Below are 19,303 nucleotides of genomic sequence, written 5' to 3' on the forward strand. Positions count from 1 at the left end.
TCTAATCCAGAAGTAATTCAGGGGTTCAGGAGCAGAAACACAGGGGAGGGAGCAAATGGAGAGCGAGGAGGAGGAATCCGAGGGGGGTGTAGGCAGTGACAGTGGCCAGAGAGATTCCACGAGTCTCTCCAGCGAATCGGAAGACTCACAGAAGGGAGCGCCCATGGCCAGGGCGAGGGGGGCGCCAAAGGGGAAACCCCAGAAGGAAGGGGCCAGCGGGGACTCCCTGAGCAGCAGTTGGAAATCAGGACCAACTTCCCACCAGAGCACAGTAGGGGGGAGGAGTCCCAGGAACAGGGAACAGTGTTTTCGCCACCAGCGAGAGGAGATGAGTCAGGGTTGACCACGCCCACATCGGAGAGCGGGGAAACGGTCAGGAGGAAGGTTACCGGCTGGGCGCGTGCGCCAAGTTCAAATGTACAGGCGAGCGGCACAGCAGGTAGCCCGGATAGGGAGCCAGGTCCTAAAGCCCGCCGGAAGGAAGGGCAAGACTCAGGAGGGTCAGCGTCAGAAGAGTCCAGGAAGGAGGAAACCCCAGGGGGCAGAAGGACCCAGCGGAGGAAGGAACAGCGCAGGAGGTGGAGCCGGGCTAGGATCTTAAACTGGTGCGGAAGGGGTAGTGATTCAGAGGGGACTTCGCCGATCTGAAGTCAAGACGTAGGGCTGCACGCTCTGAGGTTTGAAATGGAAACTAAACTTCAATAAAGACTTTTGTACATTACATCAACTGGGCGTTGGTCCTTTGTGAGCTGGGACCTAGAGGCAGCTCTCACAGTAAGTCCCCTCACCGATTTTTAAAACCTCGCGACGTGAGGGAACGCAGCGAGGGGCGAAGATTGGTGCTTCGCGAGCTCACGAAAAGGAGGAAATATGACTACCGAAGAACACATAGCAAGCCTGCGGAACGCAGTGACGCAACTTAACGCGGAAATTTTGGCATCCAAGAAAAGGGAAGCGGACACAGCGGCTGCCTGCCAGGATCTGCGAACCAGGTTAGAAGAATTGACTACACGGGGGCTGCCGGGACCCAGACCAGAGGGGATTGGGCTGGGGAAGAGAGGAGGGAGCCTTGTGTCTCATTTCGATGGGAATCTGCAGCAGTATCCTAACTTCAGAACAGACGTGGTTTATGTGCTAAAGTTGCTAGAGAAAGACTTTAGAGATGAGGAGGAGAAAGTAGGATTCATAGTCAGTCATCTCTATGGAGAAGCTAAAGCATGGTTGCGCAATCTCTGGAGAGATAAGGATCCAGCCCTCCGGAATGCGGATGCCTTCATTAAAGCGATGGGTGCGTGTTTTTTGTCAGAGATTGATGTAGATATCGCCAGGAGAGAGATTCATGGACTGAGACAAGGCAAAGCCACTGTGAGGCAATATCACTCCCGCTTCTTTGCACTGGTCAACGCTTTGGGGTGGGAGAAAGAGTCAGCTGCCGTCAGAGATCTGTTCTGGGAGGGACTGAACGGAGCTGTGAAAGATGAAATTGCAAGGGGGGAGAGACCCCAGACCACCAAAGATGTGGTGCAGAGGGCGCTAACGATCGGGGTGCGGCTGGAAGAACGCCCTTGGAGCAAGGAGGAAGGGCGTTGGGGACGCACGCCAGCAAGAGCACCGTCTTCCTTTCCCAGGGAAACGGTGCGCGCTCAATCCACGCCTCCGCTGGGAGGGGGAGAAGAGCCGATGGAGATAGGTGGTGCTAAGGCTCGGTCAGCAGCCGGAGCCCTAACGCCGGGAGCAGTCAAAACGAAGCCTCCTAGAGGGAACAGGAAATGTTACATCTGCGACAGTGCTCAGCACATGGCGAAAGAGTGTCCCCAGAGGATTCACAAGCACACTGCAGCCTCAGCAACAGTAACAGTAACAGAATCAGTTCAGCAGAATGCAACACAGCAGGGAAACGAAATGGTCTGGCTGGAATCGGAGGCACTGGGGCCCAGCCAGACAAGTCAATGAAGCAGTCCCCAGGGATCTTACAGCCCACAGACCCCCTCCCACCCAAACCAGTGGTGCAACTCACCGCATCTCTCCAGCTTCCCCATGGGCTCACCATGGAAGTCCCGATTACCATTGACTCTGGGAGCAATGCAGACTTTATCGGACTGGAATTTCTCAAGCAACACAACGTGACGCTCCTACCGGCCACGACGTCCCTGAATGTAGTCACGGTGGACGGCAGAGAGCTACTGGGGGGGCAAGTGCTGCAGCAGACACCTCCGATGGTGATGCGAATTGGGAATCACCGTGAAGTCATCAGCTTCAATGTCACCCACCTGTCAGACACGCCCATAGTGTTGGGCATGAGTTGGCTGGACAGGCACAGCCCGGCATTAGCTTGGTACCAGCGCCAACTGACCTTCGGCTCCTCCTACTGCGCGGAACACTGCATCCACGCTAACATGGAAGAGGAGGGGCAAGAGGATGGACCACAGCTGAACTTAGGCATGTTGCAAGCAGTACCCAACAAGTACAAAGAGTTTTTGGAGGTTTTCTGCGAGAAGGAAGCAGACAAGCTGCCTCCCCACAGGCCCTACGACTGCAAAATTGACCTCCTGCCGGGGGCGACGCTGCCGACGGGGAAACTGTATTCCATGTCTGAGGATGAACTGCAGGAACTCAGGGAGTTCATAGATCACAATTTGAAGCGGGGATTCATCCGAGGATGACTTTGGTGTCCTCTAGGCTTCCTTCAGCATTGCAGTCTTCATTTCTCCAGCATCCACGTACAATGGAATATAGGTTTCCACCTAAGGAGGGGGGCATGGATGGACTATATGCAATTGGCTGAGATGACTGGCAGAATCCGAGACCTGGGAGAAGAGAGGATTGAAGAAGACTGGAAGAAATTTAAGACTTATTTACAAAAATATTGCAATTTGGTTGAATGTTAAGAAGGATGCTAGATCATAAATAATTGGCCACCACCAAATTAGATTTGAATTTGACGATAAGTGAGATTAAGGAAAACATAAACCTTTTGGAAAATTGTTAGATTATATGTAATGAGCGGATATAAGATTGTAAACAAGATGATAATTTGCTTGGAAATTTTTTTTCTAACGATGTAAGTGGGAGAGGGAGACATGAGGGAGTCCAAGGAAGTTATGAAGCTATATTATGATATAAGTAATGTTGTTTATTATGCATTTGTATTTTTTAAAAAAACTTTAATAAATATTTATATAAAAAAAGATGTGCATCAGCAGGGCTCCCCCTGCTGGTGGTTAACCCTTGTGATACTTCCTGCAGGTGGGCAGGAGTCAGATATAGTTGGTTCAGTTCCAATCCCAAAGCCAATACTGCTCACTTTGGCTAACCAATAAAGTTGTGGCCTAAATTTTGCCCATATATGGTGTCCATCTGTCATTATTCAACATAAGGGGGAAGCCTCAGGGTCTTGGCATGCAATTACATTCAGTCGCAAGATAGCATTGGAGTGGGGAATGTTTTTATGTGTGGGCATTATTTATAAACTTTAGTAGGAACAGTTCTGGATCAGGATCTGGAGCAAATATGAAATGCTGCAACTCATTCAAATTAATTTTAAAAATAGGATTCATAGTTAATTATATACACGTAAATGCACTTATAATTGTGGGGTTGTATCTATTACAGCTTCTTATTTTGTCCACAAGTGGGCTGATAGGACCACACTGCAGTCTCTTTGATCCTCTTCAGGGGACATGATGTTCTCTTGGATTCTTTTGGAGATGTCTCTTCATGGGGATAAAAGGAAGCCTCTTCTCCAGTTTGCTGAAAGCCAATGTGACTTGAGATGTGCTGTGACCACAGAACCCTCTCGATTCCAAGATGGCCCCGAAGAATCAGATCCTGCTCCTTGCAATCTCTGCCTTTCTCCTCCTCACATCTGGAGGTAAGGTCCATTGACAAGGGATCGGAGAAGGATTTTCTTTTCTTTTTTTGTAAACTAATAAATCTTTAATAATTTTTTTTAAAAAACCCACCACATAAAATCACAATATAAAAACACAAGATAAGTCATCAAAATAAAAAACAAGAACAAACCTATAATTTCCCCCTGACACATTTTAAAAGGGCATTGCATGTCAGTCAGTGAAAGGCCTGTTTAAAGGAGGACCATTTTTGCCTGTTGGGAATTGCATTTTTCTTTTGCCAATAAATTTTTATTAGTTTTCCATACAATTATACATTTTTAACCAAATTTTAACAAATCATCTCTTTTTGAACTTCCTTCAGCGTCTCTGACAATCATCCATATTTATATCCTTAATACGCATTCCCTTCATACGTATTGCCATTAAACTTCCCTTCTCCTTTTATTTCATATTAACAATACTTCTTTGTTTTTACAGTGCCTCCTGAAATCCCACAACGTTGTTTTCACATCACGCACATTTTTCAGATAATCTACAAACTTTCCCCAGTCTTTGATGAACTTTTGGTCTCTGATGTATCTAATTTTCCCAGTCAGATTGTCCAATTCCACATAGTCTGTCAGTTTCATTCTTCTATCGTCGGTATTTCCTCTTGTTTCCATTTCTGGGCCAACAAGATTCTAGCTGCCGTAACTGCATATTGAAAGAGTTTACCGTCTTTTCTTCTTATTTCCTTTCCTGTGATCCCTAATAGAAAAGCCTCTGGTGTTTTTTTACAAAAGTATATCTTAACATCTTTTTCATTTCATTATAAATCATTTCCCAAAAACTTTTCACTTTCTTACATTCCCACCACATATGGAAGAATGTTCCTTCTTTTCCTTTACATTTCCAACATTTGTTACACGTCTTATAGATCTTTGCTAGTTTTACTGGTGTAATCTACCATCTATAAAACATTTTCATAACATTTTCTTTCAATGCCATACATGCAGTAAATTTTACATTCTCTTTCCACAGTTTTTCCCAATCATCAAATTGTATGTTATATCCAAAATCTTTGGCCCATTGTATCATTACCGATTTAACCTCTTCATCTTTCGTATGCCATTCCAATAATATCTTATACATTTTTGACAAAGTTTTACATTCATTGTTTATTGTATCTGTTTGGAACTTAGAATCTTTTTCTACATAACCACTTTCTTTTAGATCTTTTTTAAACATTTCGTATACCTGGAAATAATGCAACCAATCATATACATGATCTTTAACTTGTTCATATGGTTTTAGTTTCCATTTTCCTCCTTCTTTAATTACCAATTCTCCATATGTGATCCATTTACCTCTCATATTAATTTTTTTTTACACTCATAACCTCCAATGGAGATAGCCAATGTGGAACTTTTGGTTCCAGTAAATTTTTATATCTTTCCCATATTTCTATTAGCGAACTCCTGAAAATGTGGTTTCCAAAACCTTTATAATAATAATAATAATAATTTATTATTTATACCCCGCCCATCTGGCTGGGCCTCCCCAGCCACTCTGGGAGGCTTCCATATAAACAAAAAATACAGTAAAATCACACGTTAAAAACTTCCCTGAACAGGGCTGCCTTAAGATGTCTTCTGAATGTCAGGTAGTTGTTTATTGCTTTGACATCTGCTGGAAGGGCGTTCCACAGGGTGGGCGCCACTACCGAGAAGGCCCTCTGCCTGGTTCCCTGTAGCTTTGCTTCTCACAATGAGGGAACCGCCAGAAGGCCCTCGGCGCTGGACCTCAGCGTCCGGGCAGAATGATGGGGGTGGAGACGCTCCTTCAGGTATACTGGACCGAGGCCGTTTAGGGCTTTAAAGGTCAGCACCAACACTTTGAATTGTGCTCGGAAACATACTGGGAGCCAATGTAGGTCTTTCAAGACCCGTGTTATATGGTCTCGGCGGCCGCTCCCAGTCACCAGTCTAGCTGCCGCATTCTGGATTAGTTGTAGTTTCCGAGTCACCTTCAAAGGTAGCCCCACGTAGAGTGCATTGCAGTAGTCCAAGCGGGAGATAACCAGAGCATGCACCACTCTGGCGAGACAGTCCGCAGGCAGATAGGGTCTCAGCCTACGTACCAGATGCAGCTGGTAAACAGCTGCCCTGGACACAGATTTGACCTGTGCCTCCATGGACAGCTGTAAGTCCAAAATGACTCCCAGGCTGCGCACCTGGTCCTTCAGGGGCACAGTTACCCCATTCAGGACCAGGGAATCCTCCACACCTGCCTGCCTCCTGTCCCCCAGAAACAGTACTTCTGTCTTGTCAGGATTCAACCTCAATCTGTTAGCCGCCATCCATCCTCCAACCGCCTCCAGACACTCACACAGGACCTTCACTGCCCTCACTGGTTCTGATTTAAAAGAGAGGTAGAGCTGGGTATCATCTGCATACTGATGAACACCCAGCCCAAACCTCCTTTATGGACTTTCTTCTTATCACACCATAGATACGCGCGCCAACCAAATCTGTTATCAAAACCTTCAAGATCTAGTAACTCCTTATTTTCTAATTTTATCCATTCCTTTAGCCAACATAGGCATGCTGCTTCATAATATAATTTCATATCTGGTAGGGCGAAGCCTCCTCTTTCTTTTACATCTGTCAATAACTTATATTTTATTCTTGGCTTCTTCCCCTGCCAGATATACCTTAAAATCACTCTTTGCCATTCTTTAAAAATTCCTATCCCCTTTATAATGGGCATAGTCTGAAATAAGAATAACATCTTTGGCAGTACGCTCATCTTTATTGTAGAAATTCTACCCCAAAAAGATAGTATCATTCTACCCCACACCTCCAGATCATTCCTTATTCCCTTCCAAACCGGAATATAATTATTTTGATACAAATCAATATTTGTGGGAGATAACAAATTCCCAGATATTTTGCCTTTTTCACCACCTCTATCTCCGTCTGTTGCTGCATTGTTTCAATCTTACTTTGTTTCATATTTTTTGCAATCATTTTAGTCTTTTTCTTATTCAGTCTAAATCCGGCTACCCTCCCAACTTCTTCAATCTCATTCAATACCTCTTTTACACTTTCAATTGGTTCTTCGATTGTTATTACCAAATCATCGGCAAAGGCTTTAACTTTATACTCATTCTGACCTACTGTCACCCCTTTTATTTGTTTATTTTGTCTAATTGCATTTAAAAAGACCTCCAGAACCGTTATAAATAACAATGACGAGAGCGGGCGACCTTGTCTTGTTCCTTTAGATATTTTTTTATCTTCTGTAATTACGCTATTAACTATCAATTTTGCTCTCTGTTCTGTATAGATTGCCTTAATACCATTTAGAAACTCTTTTCACACAGGATTTTCACACAGAAAGCAATTTCCAAGCGAAGACCTGGCAAAGAAAGGAATCTCATTTCAAAAAATGGAGAAGACTGGTTGTTCCACACGTAAAAATGGCAGGGCCAATTTAGGAGTCATATTTGTTTGTTGTAGAAAAACATGAGGGAAATTTAGCGAAATATTCAATCCAAACTAGCTGTGTGTAAAAAATTCTCTGCTGAAATTCAGTGGCACAGTACAGGCAAAAGTAAATCATAAGGTAGGTTCCAACAAAGTCATCTGTTAGTGCAAGGATTTCTGTCCCAGATGAAACCTGTTGCTTGACACTGCTCAGTGCTCATGGCCCATGTCCAAGACCTCTCTCCATTCTGATCACTTCCTCTGGTCACTCAACCTCTTTGTTCCTTAGTGTTCCTTAACAGCATTCATCTTCTTGTCTGTCAGCACACTTTACCTCACAGATTAAACTTCCCTGTTATGTCTGAACAGGACCTTCCTTCTGTAGTCTAGTGTTCTTCAAACTTGGGTCAGCAGATGTTGTTGGGTGGATAACATCCTCTCATCCTCTCTAGTCAGCTTAGCCAATGGTCACGGTCCAGGGATAATGGGAGCTTCACTCCAACAACATTTAAGGATCCATAGTTGAAGAACAATGCTCTTGTTCCTCAGACTTCAGTCAAGATGAGTTTCTACTTCCTCACAAAAGCTAAATTCTATACGCAGTGGCATGACAGTGACTCAGCCAGAAGGGAAAACCCAGGGATAATGAAAATGGGTGACATTTCACCTGGATGACCTCTAGCCTCAGGGTTTCTTTTCTGCTGTATACATGAAGTATTGTAACAAAATTTGTCAGCTAAGGTTGTTTGGTCCTTTCTTAGCTGAGATTTGGGTTGGCAAGAGATTTGATCATGTACATTTTGTCTTCCCAAGCAGATGCTTTGTTATGTACAAAAGGCAAAACCAATGTTGTAACCAGTGTGGCTAGTGAACGAACTGTCTGTCAAGTGCCGTCTGGACCACATGCCTGCTATACTTTGAAGGAGTTTAGAGGTAAGCTATATTCCGGAGCTCCAACTGCAGATACCCAAACTCTTGGAACTCATCTCCCCAAACTTTCTCTTCTTTTGTTTTAATAAAACAAAGAGGGAATTCTTGCTGCAAAAATACTAGTGTTCTCTCAAAAGATGGTGAGGGGGGAATACAGTCCCCAAAGCCCACTGTTAGGCATCACCTTCTTCCTGCCTATTGAAGCTGCACAGCACAGTCTCAGATCCTCCCACTTTGGAGGATTTGAGCCTGGGTGGTTGGTTTTTGCACTTTCATGAATGTCTTCCTTGCATGCAGGGAATCTGTTTGCAAAGCAGAAAAACTGCACAGGATCCTCCCACATAACTGGTAGCATAAAGACAAGCTAGACTGATCTTGCATGGTGCACGCCTTGGTCCAAAGTACAGCATGTTTGTCTTGGGCCAGGGTTAAAGTCCTCTCTGAGCAGTGGACCCTTTTTGCTTATCTCATCTCTGGAGGAAGGAGAATGCAAGTAGCTTACTCAAGGTGTATCTCATGAGGACATGGAAATTTTAGACATCTTATGTTGGCTGGCTTTAAGGGGGGGAAACAACCCACCACCCACTTTATTTATTTATTTATTTTTAATTGATTTCTTGACAACAACAAAAAGTGCAAACAAGCAAAACAAATTATGAGAATTTTAAACCATATAGCATCACAGCCTGGAAGACCAAAATACAAAGACACAGTGTGCCCCCAAAGGGACAATAAAATATGAACTCGAACTCATATAAAGATTCTTTTTACAAATAATAAAGAGTATTCGCCATCTGTGAGTTCCATTATTATTGAGAATAAAAGTTCAATATAGCCTTTAATGAGCCAGCCATTTGCATATACTGACGATACAAAGTGATCATGTGAATCAGTACAAGTATAGGAAATAAAATGTATGAAATATATGGAAAAAGTCATTTGAGCTGTGCCTTTAAGATACTTTAGTTTATGAGATACCTATTCAAGAAGGGCAATTTGTCAAACCCTTTCTTTCCTTATTTTCTCTCTGGATCTCGTTCTAGGAGGAACGCTGGCTTCAATACAGCAAGACTGCTGTTACAACTGTAAGCCACCTGTAACAAGTACATTTTGTGATATCAAAAAGGAATTTCCAGAAAGGGACTGGGCATTCAAAATTGACTGCTGTGACGACCGTGACTATTGTAATATAATGGAAGATGGGCAATAAACCTAAACATGCATGGACCCTTTCCTTTCGACCACATTTTCTTTCTCCTAATCATATTTCATAAAGATCCCACAGGTAGAACCTGTGAAACACACTCTTTATGATACTGCATCTGAAGATGGAGTGAAACCTTCAGTTTCTTGAACAATGTAGTCACCTGGTCATTCAATTTGTAAACTTTGCTAAGGCTCAAGCATTTTTGAAGGGAGATACTTTAGTTTAAAATGAATTATAGTAATTAATATCTAATCCAGAAGTAATTCTAAATAATAATAATAATAATAATAATAATAATAATAATAATAATATCCCTCCCATATTTCTATAAAAGGACTGCCAGGCCCACAGGAGCAGTTTCCCACTCTCTCTCTCCTGTTGTCAAGAGGACATTCCAACGAGATGCCCCAACAACCCTGATAGAATCATCTGTCTGTTCTGAGCATGCCCAGACCATGAAGGCCAGATCTCCCTAGCTATCAGCATGGAGAGAACTTTGAGCATGCTCTGGTAACCAGAGAAGCAACAGGTAGCACAAGGTCAGATGTATGTGATGCAGAAAGTTGCACTGGCAGTAAAACTTGGTTTTGTTACCAAGTGGTGAAAGCTCCTAAATTATTGGTGTATGAACTCAAGAATGGCTGGTGAGAGTCTTGTGGTTCAGCTGGAGCAACCAGCTCAAACCTCTTCACACACTGTGATTCTCAGGTAGACTGAAGGGGAACAATAGGCTTGATTAACATTCCCTCCCAAAGTAAGCTAAAGCTGGCAGAAAAGCTTACTGTATGGTCCTGAAAGACCTACATTGGCTCCCAGTATGTTTCCGAGCACAATTCAAAGTATTGGTGCTGACCTTTAAAGCACTACACGGCCTTGACTTGACCTGAAAGAGTGTCTCCATCCCCCTCGTTCTGCCCAGACATTGAGGTTCAGCTCCGAAGGGTCTTCTGCTGCTTCTTTCACTGCAAAAAATGAGGTTACAGGGAACCAGGCAGAGGGCCTTCTCAGTAGTGGCACCCGCCCTGTGGAATGCCGTCCCATCATATTTCAAGGAAATAAATGACTATCTGACTTTTAGAAGACATCTGAAGGCAGCCCTGATTAGGAAAGTTTTTAATGATTGATGTCTTATTGTGTTTTTAATATTCTGTTGGAAGCCGCCCAGAGTGGCTGGGGAAACTCAGCCAGGTGGGCGGGGTATAAATAAATGATGATGATAATGATGATGCTGATGCCTTTCATGCATTAATTAGACATAAGCACGTTGGTTATGTGAGGCTGGTTATCCCACAGTTTTCCTGGAAGGTCAGTGAGAGAGTAAGCATGGCAGAGTGTGCTGTATTTGACTCCACCAGAGCATTTACATAGCACTGGCCTCCTAGCTCCGACTCATCCTCTGAGTAATTTGCAGCATCTCCACTGCTGGAAAGTCAGGTAAACACTTCTCCTCCCGGAAGGCTGCCACCTGCACATTCTGAGCCCCCAAAGAGCAATAGAACTGTGAGGTGGGCATGAACAACCTTTTCAAAGAATTCTGAACATCCTGGTGAAGAATGATGGAGACATGTCAGGGAAAACATCTAGACTGATGTACAGATGGTCAGTGAAGTGAGGAAGCGAGGATTGGTTATACACTGAATTAAAAAGCACATCTCCACAGAAGTGAGAGATTGCCAAGCCAATTTCTGGATTCTAAGCCTTCATCTCTCGCTGCTTATAGCCACGTTGTAGCAGGAGGCTGGGTGCTGAATGTGGTCCTCTCTATATGGCCTCCCAGATTCTTCTTGGCCAGTCCTTCTCACCAGGCCATGCCACCATCTCACCTGTCTTTGCTCTGCATCCTCTCTCAGTCCGTTTCCCCATTTGGAATGTGTCCTACAGCATTGGTCATGCTTCTTCCTCCCAGGAGAGAGGAATGAGAAATATAGCCTTGTGTAGACTAGACTCCCTGGTCTGGCCCTGCCCACATAAAAGATTATATGGTCCTAGCCTGTAAGTTCAACACATAAAAGCAAGTGGAGCCTATCTTCACATTCCCTCTCTCATTCATTCAGCACAATTTTAGGTTTGTTGGTTTGCACAGTTAGATTAATGTTACAAAGAAGTTTTATAGACTGATTTGAGGGGGGTTTTAATAATAAAGTGGCATATAGGTTGTATGAAATTAACTAAAAATAAGCACAGACCTGTGAGGTTTGTGCCTAGGGGTGGGGGAGAAACTTGATTCAGTTTGCATTTAAAGGTGAATATGCCAAATTTACACTTTGGGAAATAATACGCAACCAGATTTAGAGTCCTCCTTCAAAATTCACTCATCTCTGAATTTTGCAATACAAGTAAAGTGCACAAAAATGTATCAACATAGGCATGCTCTCCAACATGCTGAGTCCTAAAATTAGGACACACATCTTCCCAGCTGTGCTCCCATGTGAGTCCTGCGACCACACAAGATCATGGCAATGGAAAAAGTGGGTTTTTTACAGGCAAGATCTTGGTGTGAAATCGAGGTGCCCAAAATAGCTAGCATGCTCTCATGCAAAGAAAGGGATGCCCTGCTTGTGGAATATGCTTGGCTATAGTATGTTTTACAAATATGTTTATATTAGGAGAAAAATCATATTACGATGTCGATGAATTTTCATGAGGACTTCCTTTTTGAACAAATAAATGTCAACTAATTTGAAGATGTGAAGAATGGATTAGGAAAATGAGAAACTGAGAGAAATAAAAATCGGCAGAGTCAGCCATTACTGATTTTGCCACTTATTTTCCAGGTTTTCATCTGCAACCTTATGGGAAGGGGGGGGGGATAAAAATAAAACCAAGACACCAGAATAACATAGTAGCTTTCATTCTTATCAGTTCACGGAATTACAGAGATAGCCACAACTTTGACTTGATCTTCTTGAGAAAGGAAATGGTGAAGGGCAGCCAAAGATGTAAGAATACATATATGCTGGTCTATGTTGAAGTACTTCAGGTGACTTTAAGACTTCTCTATATATCTTTATTGCACAAGTCACTGTCACTGCAACATTTTAGGATGACTTTGGTGTCCTCAAAGCTTCCTTCAGCATTGCAGTCTTCATTTCTCCAGCATCCATGTACAATGGAATATAGGTTTCCACCTAAGGAGGGGGTCATGGAAAAAGAGTGAGCAGTGCTATTTTTACCATAATAATTAATTATTCCTATTATATGTCTAGTCACCATATACACCTGCACTGGGCTACTAATTGTCAGGGACTGGGCAGAGGAGGAATGGTTACTGATTAGGCATTGGTAAACCTGGTATCAGCGACCCAGGGGGGGTTGAAGGGCATCAGCAGGGCTCCCCCTGCTGATGGTTAACCGTTGTGAGACTTCCTGCAGGCAGACAGGAGTCAGATATAGTTGGTTCAATTCCAGTCCCTAAGCCAATATTGCTCACATTGGCTAACCAATAAAGTTGTGGCCTAAATTTTGCCCATATATGGTGTCCATCTCTCATTATTCAACATAAGCTGGAAGCCTCGGGGTCTTGGCATGCAATTACATTCAGCCACAAGATAGCATTGAAGTGGGGAATGTTTTTATGTGTGGGCATTATTTATAAACTTTAGTAGGAACAGTTCTGGATCAGGATCTGGAGCAAATATGAAATGCTGTAACTCATTCAAATTAATTTTAAAAATAGGATTCATAGTTAATTATATATGCGTAAATGCACTTATAATTGTGGGGCTGTATTTGTTACAGCTTCTTATTTTGTCCACAAGTGGGCAGATAGGACCACACTGCAGTCTCTTTGATCCTCTTCAGGGGATATCATGTTCTCTTGGATTCTTTTGGAGATGTCTCTTCATGGGGATAAAAGGAAGCCTCTTCTCCAGTTTGCTGAAAGCCAGTGTCACTTGAGCTGTGCTGTGACCACAGAACCCTCTCGATTCCAAGATGGCCCCGAAGAATCAGATCCTGCTCCTTGCAATCTCTGCCTTTCTCCTCTTCACATCTGGAGGTAAGGTCCATTGACAAGGGATCAGAGAAGGGTTTTCACACAGAAAGCAATTCCTAAGGGAAGACCTGGCAAAGAAAGGAATCTCATTTCAAAAAATGGAGAAGATTGGGTTGTTCCACACGCAAAAATGGCAGGGCCGATTTAGGCGTCATATTTGTTTGTTGTAGAAAAACATGAGGGGAATTTAGCCAAATATTCAATCCAATCCAGCTGTGTGTAAAAAATTATCTGCTGGAATTCAGTGTCTATATATGTATGCAGAACGCTGGCACAGTACAGGCAAAAGATAGGAGTTCATTAAATCATAAGGTAGGTTCCAACTGAGGATGTTTCACCCCTCCCATTGCAAGAATCTGCTGACAATGTTTCAGAAAGGAGGGGGCGAATTTTGCTCATCGCTTCTTCCGCTCCATCCTGTGGGAGTCTGAGTGTTATCTGTATAAGGTGACTGTTCAAGCAGCTGTAACACTCAGGCAGTCCAGCGTCTCCAATTAGTTTTTAGTTAGTTTATGCAGTAGCTGTAGAGAATAAAAGAAGTTATACTTCAGAGCTGTCGTTTGTGTGGTTCAGCTCTGCTGTGCTCTGTTGACTTTTGGAACTGAGTTTGGTGCTCACAGCTCTAAGTTGTGAGTCCACAGCACTTAGGCCTGCTCCCTGCAGAGGAAAGTCTCTGGAAGTGATTTCCCAGCTCACCTGGCCCAGTCAGGGCTGAAGAGGTTGAGCCCAGTTGTTGGCACTGGCTCAAAGGCGAAGCTGACACCAACAAAGTCATCTGTTAGTGCAAGGATTTCTGCCTCAGATGCAACCTGTTGCTTGACACTGCTCAGTGCTCATGGCCCATGTCCAAGACCTCTCTCCATTCTGATTACTTCCTCTGGTCACTCAACCTATTTGTTCCTTAGTGTTCCTTAACAACATTCATCTACTTGTCTGTCAGCCCACTCAACCTCACAGCTTAAACTTCCCTGTTATGTCTGAACAGGTCCTTTCCTCTCTAGTCAAGTGTTCTTCAAACTTGGGTCAGCAGATGTTGTTGGGTGGATAACATCCTCTCAATCTCCCTAGTCAGCTTAGCCAAGGGTCAGGGTCCAGAGATGATGGGAGCTGCACTCCAACAACATTTAAGGATCCATAGTTGAAGAACAATGCTCTTGTTCCTTTGATTCACAGACTTCAGTCAAGATGAGTTTCTAGTGAGAGCCAGTGTGGTGTAGTGGTTAAGAGCAGTAGTCTTGTAATCTGGGGAACCGGGTTCGATTCCCCGCTCCTCCACATGCAGCTGCTGGGTGACCTTGGGCCAGTCACACTTCTTTGAAGTCTCTCAGCCCCACTCACCTCACAGAGTGTATGTTGTGGGGGAGGAAGGGAAAGGAGAATGTTAGCCGCTTTAGATGGACTCACCTCCAAATATTATAAGGTTTTAAAAGATTATTTGATTCAACCATTGGTGGAGGTGTGTAACCAAATTATGGAGGGGAAGGGGGCTCCGGAATCGTGGAAAGAAGCATTCATCACCTTGATACCAAAATTGGAATCTGAAAAGACTCAACTTAAGAATTATCGTCCTATTTTACTCCTGAATGTGGATTACAAAATTTTTGCTGATATTCTGGCAAGTAGATTTAAAAAAGTTCTGAATGAAGTAATTCATAAAGACCAAGCAGGCTTTCTCCCTGGTAGACACTTGTCTGACAACACTAGGAACATTATAGATGTTTTGGAGCTATTGCAGACAAATATGAACACAAGAGCTGTATTAATTTTTATAGATGCAGAGAAGGCCTTTGACAATATATCTTGGAAATTTATGAAGAGAAATTTGGAAGGGATGGGAGTGGGAGGGGCGTTTCAAAATGGCATAGAAGCAATCTATTCAGAGCAAAAAGCTAAATTGATAGTGAATAATGTGGTGACAGAAGAGTTCAGAATTGAAAAAGGAACACGACAGGGGTGCCCCCTATCACCCCTGCTATTTATTTCGGTCCTGGAGGTACTGCTGAACTTGATTAGGAAGGATCGGGAGGTACAAGGAATACAGGTCGGAGGTAAACAATACAAGTTGAAGGCCTTTGCAGATGATTTGGTTTTAACACTACAGGAGCCAGAATCTAGTACTAAAAGAGCTTTAGAATCAATTTATGAGTTTGGTCAGGTGGCAGGATTCAAGTTGAACAAACAAAAAACAAAGGTTTTGGCGAAAAATCTGACTTCTTTAGAAATAGATGAGTTTCAGAAAGAAACGGAGTTAACGGTGGCTAAAAAAGTGAGATACCTGGGGGTGAACTTGACGGGGAAAAATTTGAACTTATTTAAAGATAATTATGAAAAATGCTGGATTGAAATTAAAAAGGATCTAGAAATCTGGTCAAGATTAAAACTTACCTTGTTGGGAAGAATTGCAGCTGTAAAGATGAATGTATTGCCAAAGATGTTATTCTTGTTTCAAACCCTGCAGATCGTGGATAGAGTGGAGTGTTTTGGAAAGTGGCAGAAGGACATTACGAAATTTGTCTGGCAGGGCAAAAGGCCCCGGATAAAACTTAAAATACTAACAGATGCTAAAGAAAGAGGGGGGTTTGCCCTGCCGGACTTAAGGCTGTATTATGAGGCAGCATCCTTCTGCTGGCTGAAGGATTGGTTTCTACTAGAAAACACTGATGTCCTAGATCTGGAAGGGTTTAACAATGCTTTTGGATGGCATGCATATTTGTGGTACGACAAGGTAAAGGTACATAAATTATTCAAGAGCCATATTGTCAGGAAAGCTTTGTTTAATGTCTGGACTAAATACAAGGACTTACTTGAAAATAAGACGCCGAGGTGGTTGTCACCAACGGAGGCGAAGACCACCAAAGGACTTAACATGGAGAGTGGTTGGGCTAAATATTGTGAGATAATAGAAAAAGTTGGAGATAATTGGAAGCTGCAGAGTTTAGAAAAAATAAAGGACAAGGTGCGAGACTGGTTTCTCTATGCCCAAATTCAAGAGATGTTTAAAAAAGATAAAAAGATTGGTTTCCAGGTGGAAAAATCAAAATTAGAGACAGAACTACTTGAACCTAAGATGAAAGTGCTCTCAAGAATGTATAACTTGCTGCTTAAATGGAACACTCAAGATGAGTTAGTTAAATCAGCTATGATTAAATGGGCTCAAGACATTGGTTACAACATCATGTTTGAAGACTGGGAAAGGTTATGGAACACCGATATGAAATTCACGGCATGTAGTGCCTTGAAAGAAAACATTATGAAAATGATATACAGGTGGTACATGACCCCAGTCAAACTTGCAAAGATTTATCACTTGTCTGATAAAAGGTGTTGGAAATGTAAGGAAGCTGAAGGAACGTTCTTTCACCTCTGGTGGACATGCCCGAAGGTGAAGGCATTCTGGGAAATGGTTTATAATGAGTTGAAAAAGGTATTTAAGTATACCTTTACTAAGAAACCAGAGGCCTTCCTCCTGGGCATTGTGGGCCAGAGAGTGACAAAGAAGGATAGAACTTTCTTTTTATATGCAACTACAGCAGCAAGAATTCTTTTAGCTAAATATTGGAAGGTACAGGAGCTACCCACGCTGGAAGAGTGGCATACGCAGCTGATGGACTATATGGAACTGGCCGAAATGACTGGCAGAATCCGAGACCTGGGAGAAGAAGCAGTGGAAGAGGACTGGAAAAAATTTAAGGACTATTTACAAAAACATTATAAGTTATGTGAATGTTGAGAATTTGTTAAGTTTTTAAACAACAAGCTTCAGATTCCAAATTTTTGATATTGCTGGAATTTAAGTTCTGATTGTGAAATGACTAAAGTCTAGGGTAAAGTTTCTATATTGAGGACTGTTGGAATCGTGAACTAATAATATTTCCCCTAAACCTAATATACAATTGAGGAAAGTACAAAAACACAGGAAACAAGGTATTAATTTGCTGTAACTTTATTTTATTGAAAAGGATGCAGGGGATGGAAGATGTGGGGAAGTCCAGTAGATCATGAAAAATTGTTTTGCAAAGTACGATTTCTTTTTTACTTATAACCTTTTTTCTTTTCTTTCTGTAAAACTGCCTTTGTTGAATAACTGACGATGTATTTGACCTTGGAAAAAAGCAAATAAAAACATTATTATAAAAAAAAAAAGAATGTTAGCCGCTTTGAGACTCCTTAAAGGGAGTGAAAGGCGGGATATCAAATCCAAACTCTTCTTCTTCTACTACTACTACTTCCTCACAAAAGCTAAATTCCTTACGCAGTGGCATGACAGTGACTCAGCCAGAAGGGAAAGCCCAGGGATGATGAAAATGGGTGACATTTCACCTGGATGACCCCTGGCCTCAGGGTTTCTTTTCTGCTGTATACATGAAGTATTGCAACAAAATTTGTCAGCTAATGTTGTTTGGTCCTTTCTTAGCTGAGATTTGGGTTGGCAAGAGATTTGATCATGTACATTTTCTCTTCCCAAGCAGATGCTTTGTTATGTACAAAAGGCAAAACCAATGTTGTAACCAGTGTGGCTAGTGAACGAACTGTCTGTCAAGTGCCGTCTGGACCACATGCCTGCATTACCTTGCAAGAGTTTAGAGGTAATCTATATGCCGGAGCTCCAACTGCATATACCCAAACTGTTGGAACTCATCTCCCCAAACTTTCTCCTCTTTTGTTTTTATAAAACAAAGAGGGAATTCTTGCTGCAAAAATACTAGTGTTCTCTCGAAAGATGGTGAGGGGGGAATACAGTCCCAAAAGCCCAATGTTAGGCATCTCCTTTTTCCTGCCTATTGAAGCCGCACAGCACAGTCTCAGATCCTCCCCCTTTGGAGGATTTGAGCCTGGGTGGTTGGTTTTTGCACTTTCATGAATGTCTTCCTTGCCCGCAGGGAATCTTTTCGCAAAGCAGCAGAACTGCACAGGATCCTCCCACATAAAGGCAAGCTAGATTGATCCTGCAAGGTGCACGCCTTGGTCCAAAGTAGAGCATGTTGGTCTTGGGCCAGGGTTAAAGTCCTCTCTGAGCAGTGGACCCTTTCCCCCTTATCTCATCTCTGGAGGAAGGAGAATGCGAGTAGCTTACTCAAGGTGTATCTCATGAGGAGTCAGATATAGTTGGTTCAATTCCAGTCCCTAAGCCAATATTGCTCACATTGGCTTACCAATAAAGTTGTGGCCTAAAGTTTGCCCATATATGGTGTCCATCTGTTTGTTTGTTTGTTTGTTTGTTTGTTTGTTTATTATTGATTTCTTGACAACAACAAAAAGTGCAAACAAGCAAAACAAATTATCAGAATTTTAAACCATATAGCATCACAGCATGGAAGACCAAAATACAAAGATACAGTGTGCCTCCAAAGGGACAATAAAATATGAACTCATATAAAGATTCATTTTACAAATAATAAAGAGTATTAGCCATCTGTGAGTTCCATTATTACTGAGAATAAAGGTTCAATATAGCCTTAAATGAACCAGCCATTTGCATATACTGACGACACAAAGTGATCATGTGAATCAGTACAAGTACTGTATAGGAAATAAAATGTATGAAATATATGAAAAAAGTCATTTGAACTGTGCCTTTCAGATACTTTAGTTTATGAGATTCCTATTCAAGAAGGGCAATTTGTCAAACCCTTTCTTTCCTTATTTTCTCTCTGGATCTCGTTCTAGGAGGAACGCTGACTGTAATACACCAAGACTGCTGTCACAACTGTAAGCCACCTGTAACTAGTACATTTTGTGGTGTCGAAGACGAATATCCAGAAAAGAAGGTGGCCTTCAAAATTAACTGCTGTGATGACCATGACTATTGTAATATAATTGGAGATGGGGAATAAACCTAAACATGCATGGA

The 19,303-nt window shown here is 42.5% G+C and overlaps 2 protein-coding genes across 6 annotated transcripts in view; one reads left to right on the forward strand and one right to left on the reverse strand.

Annotated features, from left to right (window-relative positions):
* The window catches only part of LOC309365935 (uncharacterized protein), a 100,622-nt gene extending 94,386 nt beyond the window's left edge, over positions 1 to 6,236 (reverse strand). Inside the window, exon 1 of the mRNA XM_081904565.1 lies at positions 6,226 to 6,236. The gene's annotated coding sequence lies outside the window, so the exon portion shown is untranslated. The remainder of the gene's footprint in view (positions 1 to 6,225) is intronic.
* On the forward strand, positions 3,673 to 19,303 carry LOC309365928 (uncharacterized protein). Of its 5 annotated transcripts, none has more exons than XM_081904550.1 (3): positions 3,673 to 3,871; positions 8,135 to 8,254; positions 9,295 to 9,483. In XM_081904550.1, exons 1-3 carry the CDS (start codon positions 3,808 to 3,810, stop codon positions 9,459 to 9,461), a joined length of 351 nt encoding a protein of 116 aa, XP_081760676.1. In that variant the 5' UTR covers positions 3,673 to 3,807; the 3' UTR covers positions 9,462 to 9,483. The 5 variants fall into 5 exon arrangements, 2 of the variants coding, with proteins under 2 accessions (XP_081760676.1, XP_081760677.1); XM_081904551.1 differs by having other exon boundaries at positions 3,694 to 3,871; positions 8,138 to 8,254; XR_014166302.1 differs by lacking the exon at positions 9,295 to 9,483 and adding an exon at positions 19,120 to 19,303 and having other exon boundaries at positions 3,739 to 3,871; positions 8,138 to 8,254.

This window comes from Podarcis melisellensis, assembly GCF_964234715.1.
Source record: "Podarcis melisellensis genome assembly, chromosome: 3".
In the NCBI taxonomy this organism is placed as follows: Eukaryota; Metazoa; Chordata; class Lepidosauria; order Squamata; family Lacertidae; genus Podarcis; species Podarcis melisellensis.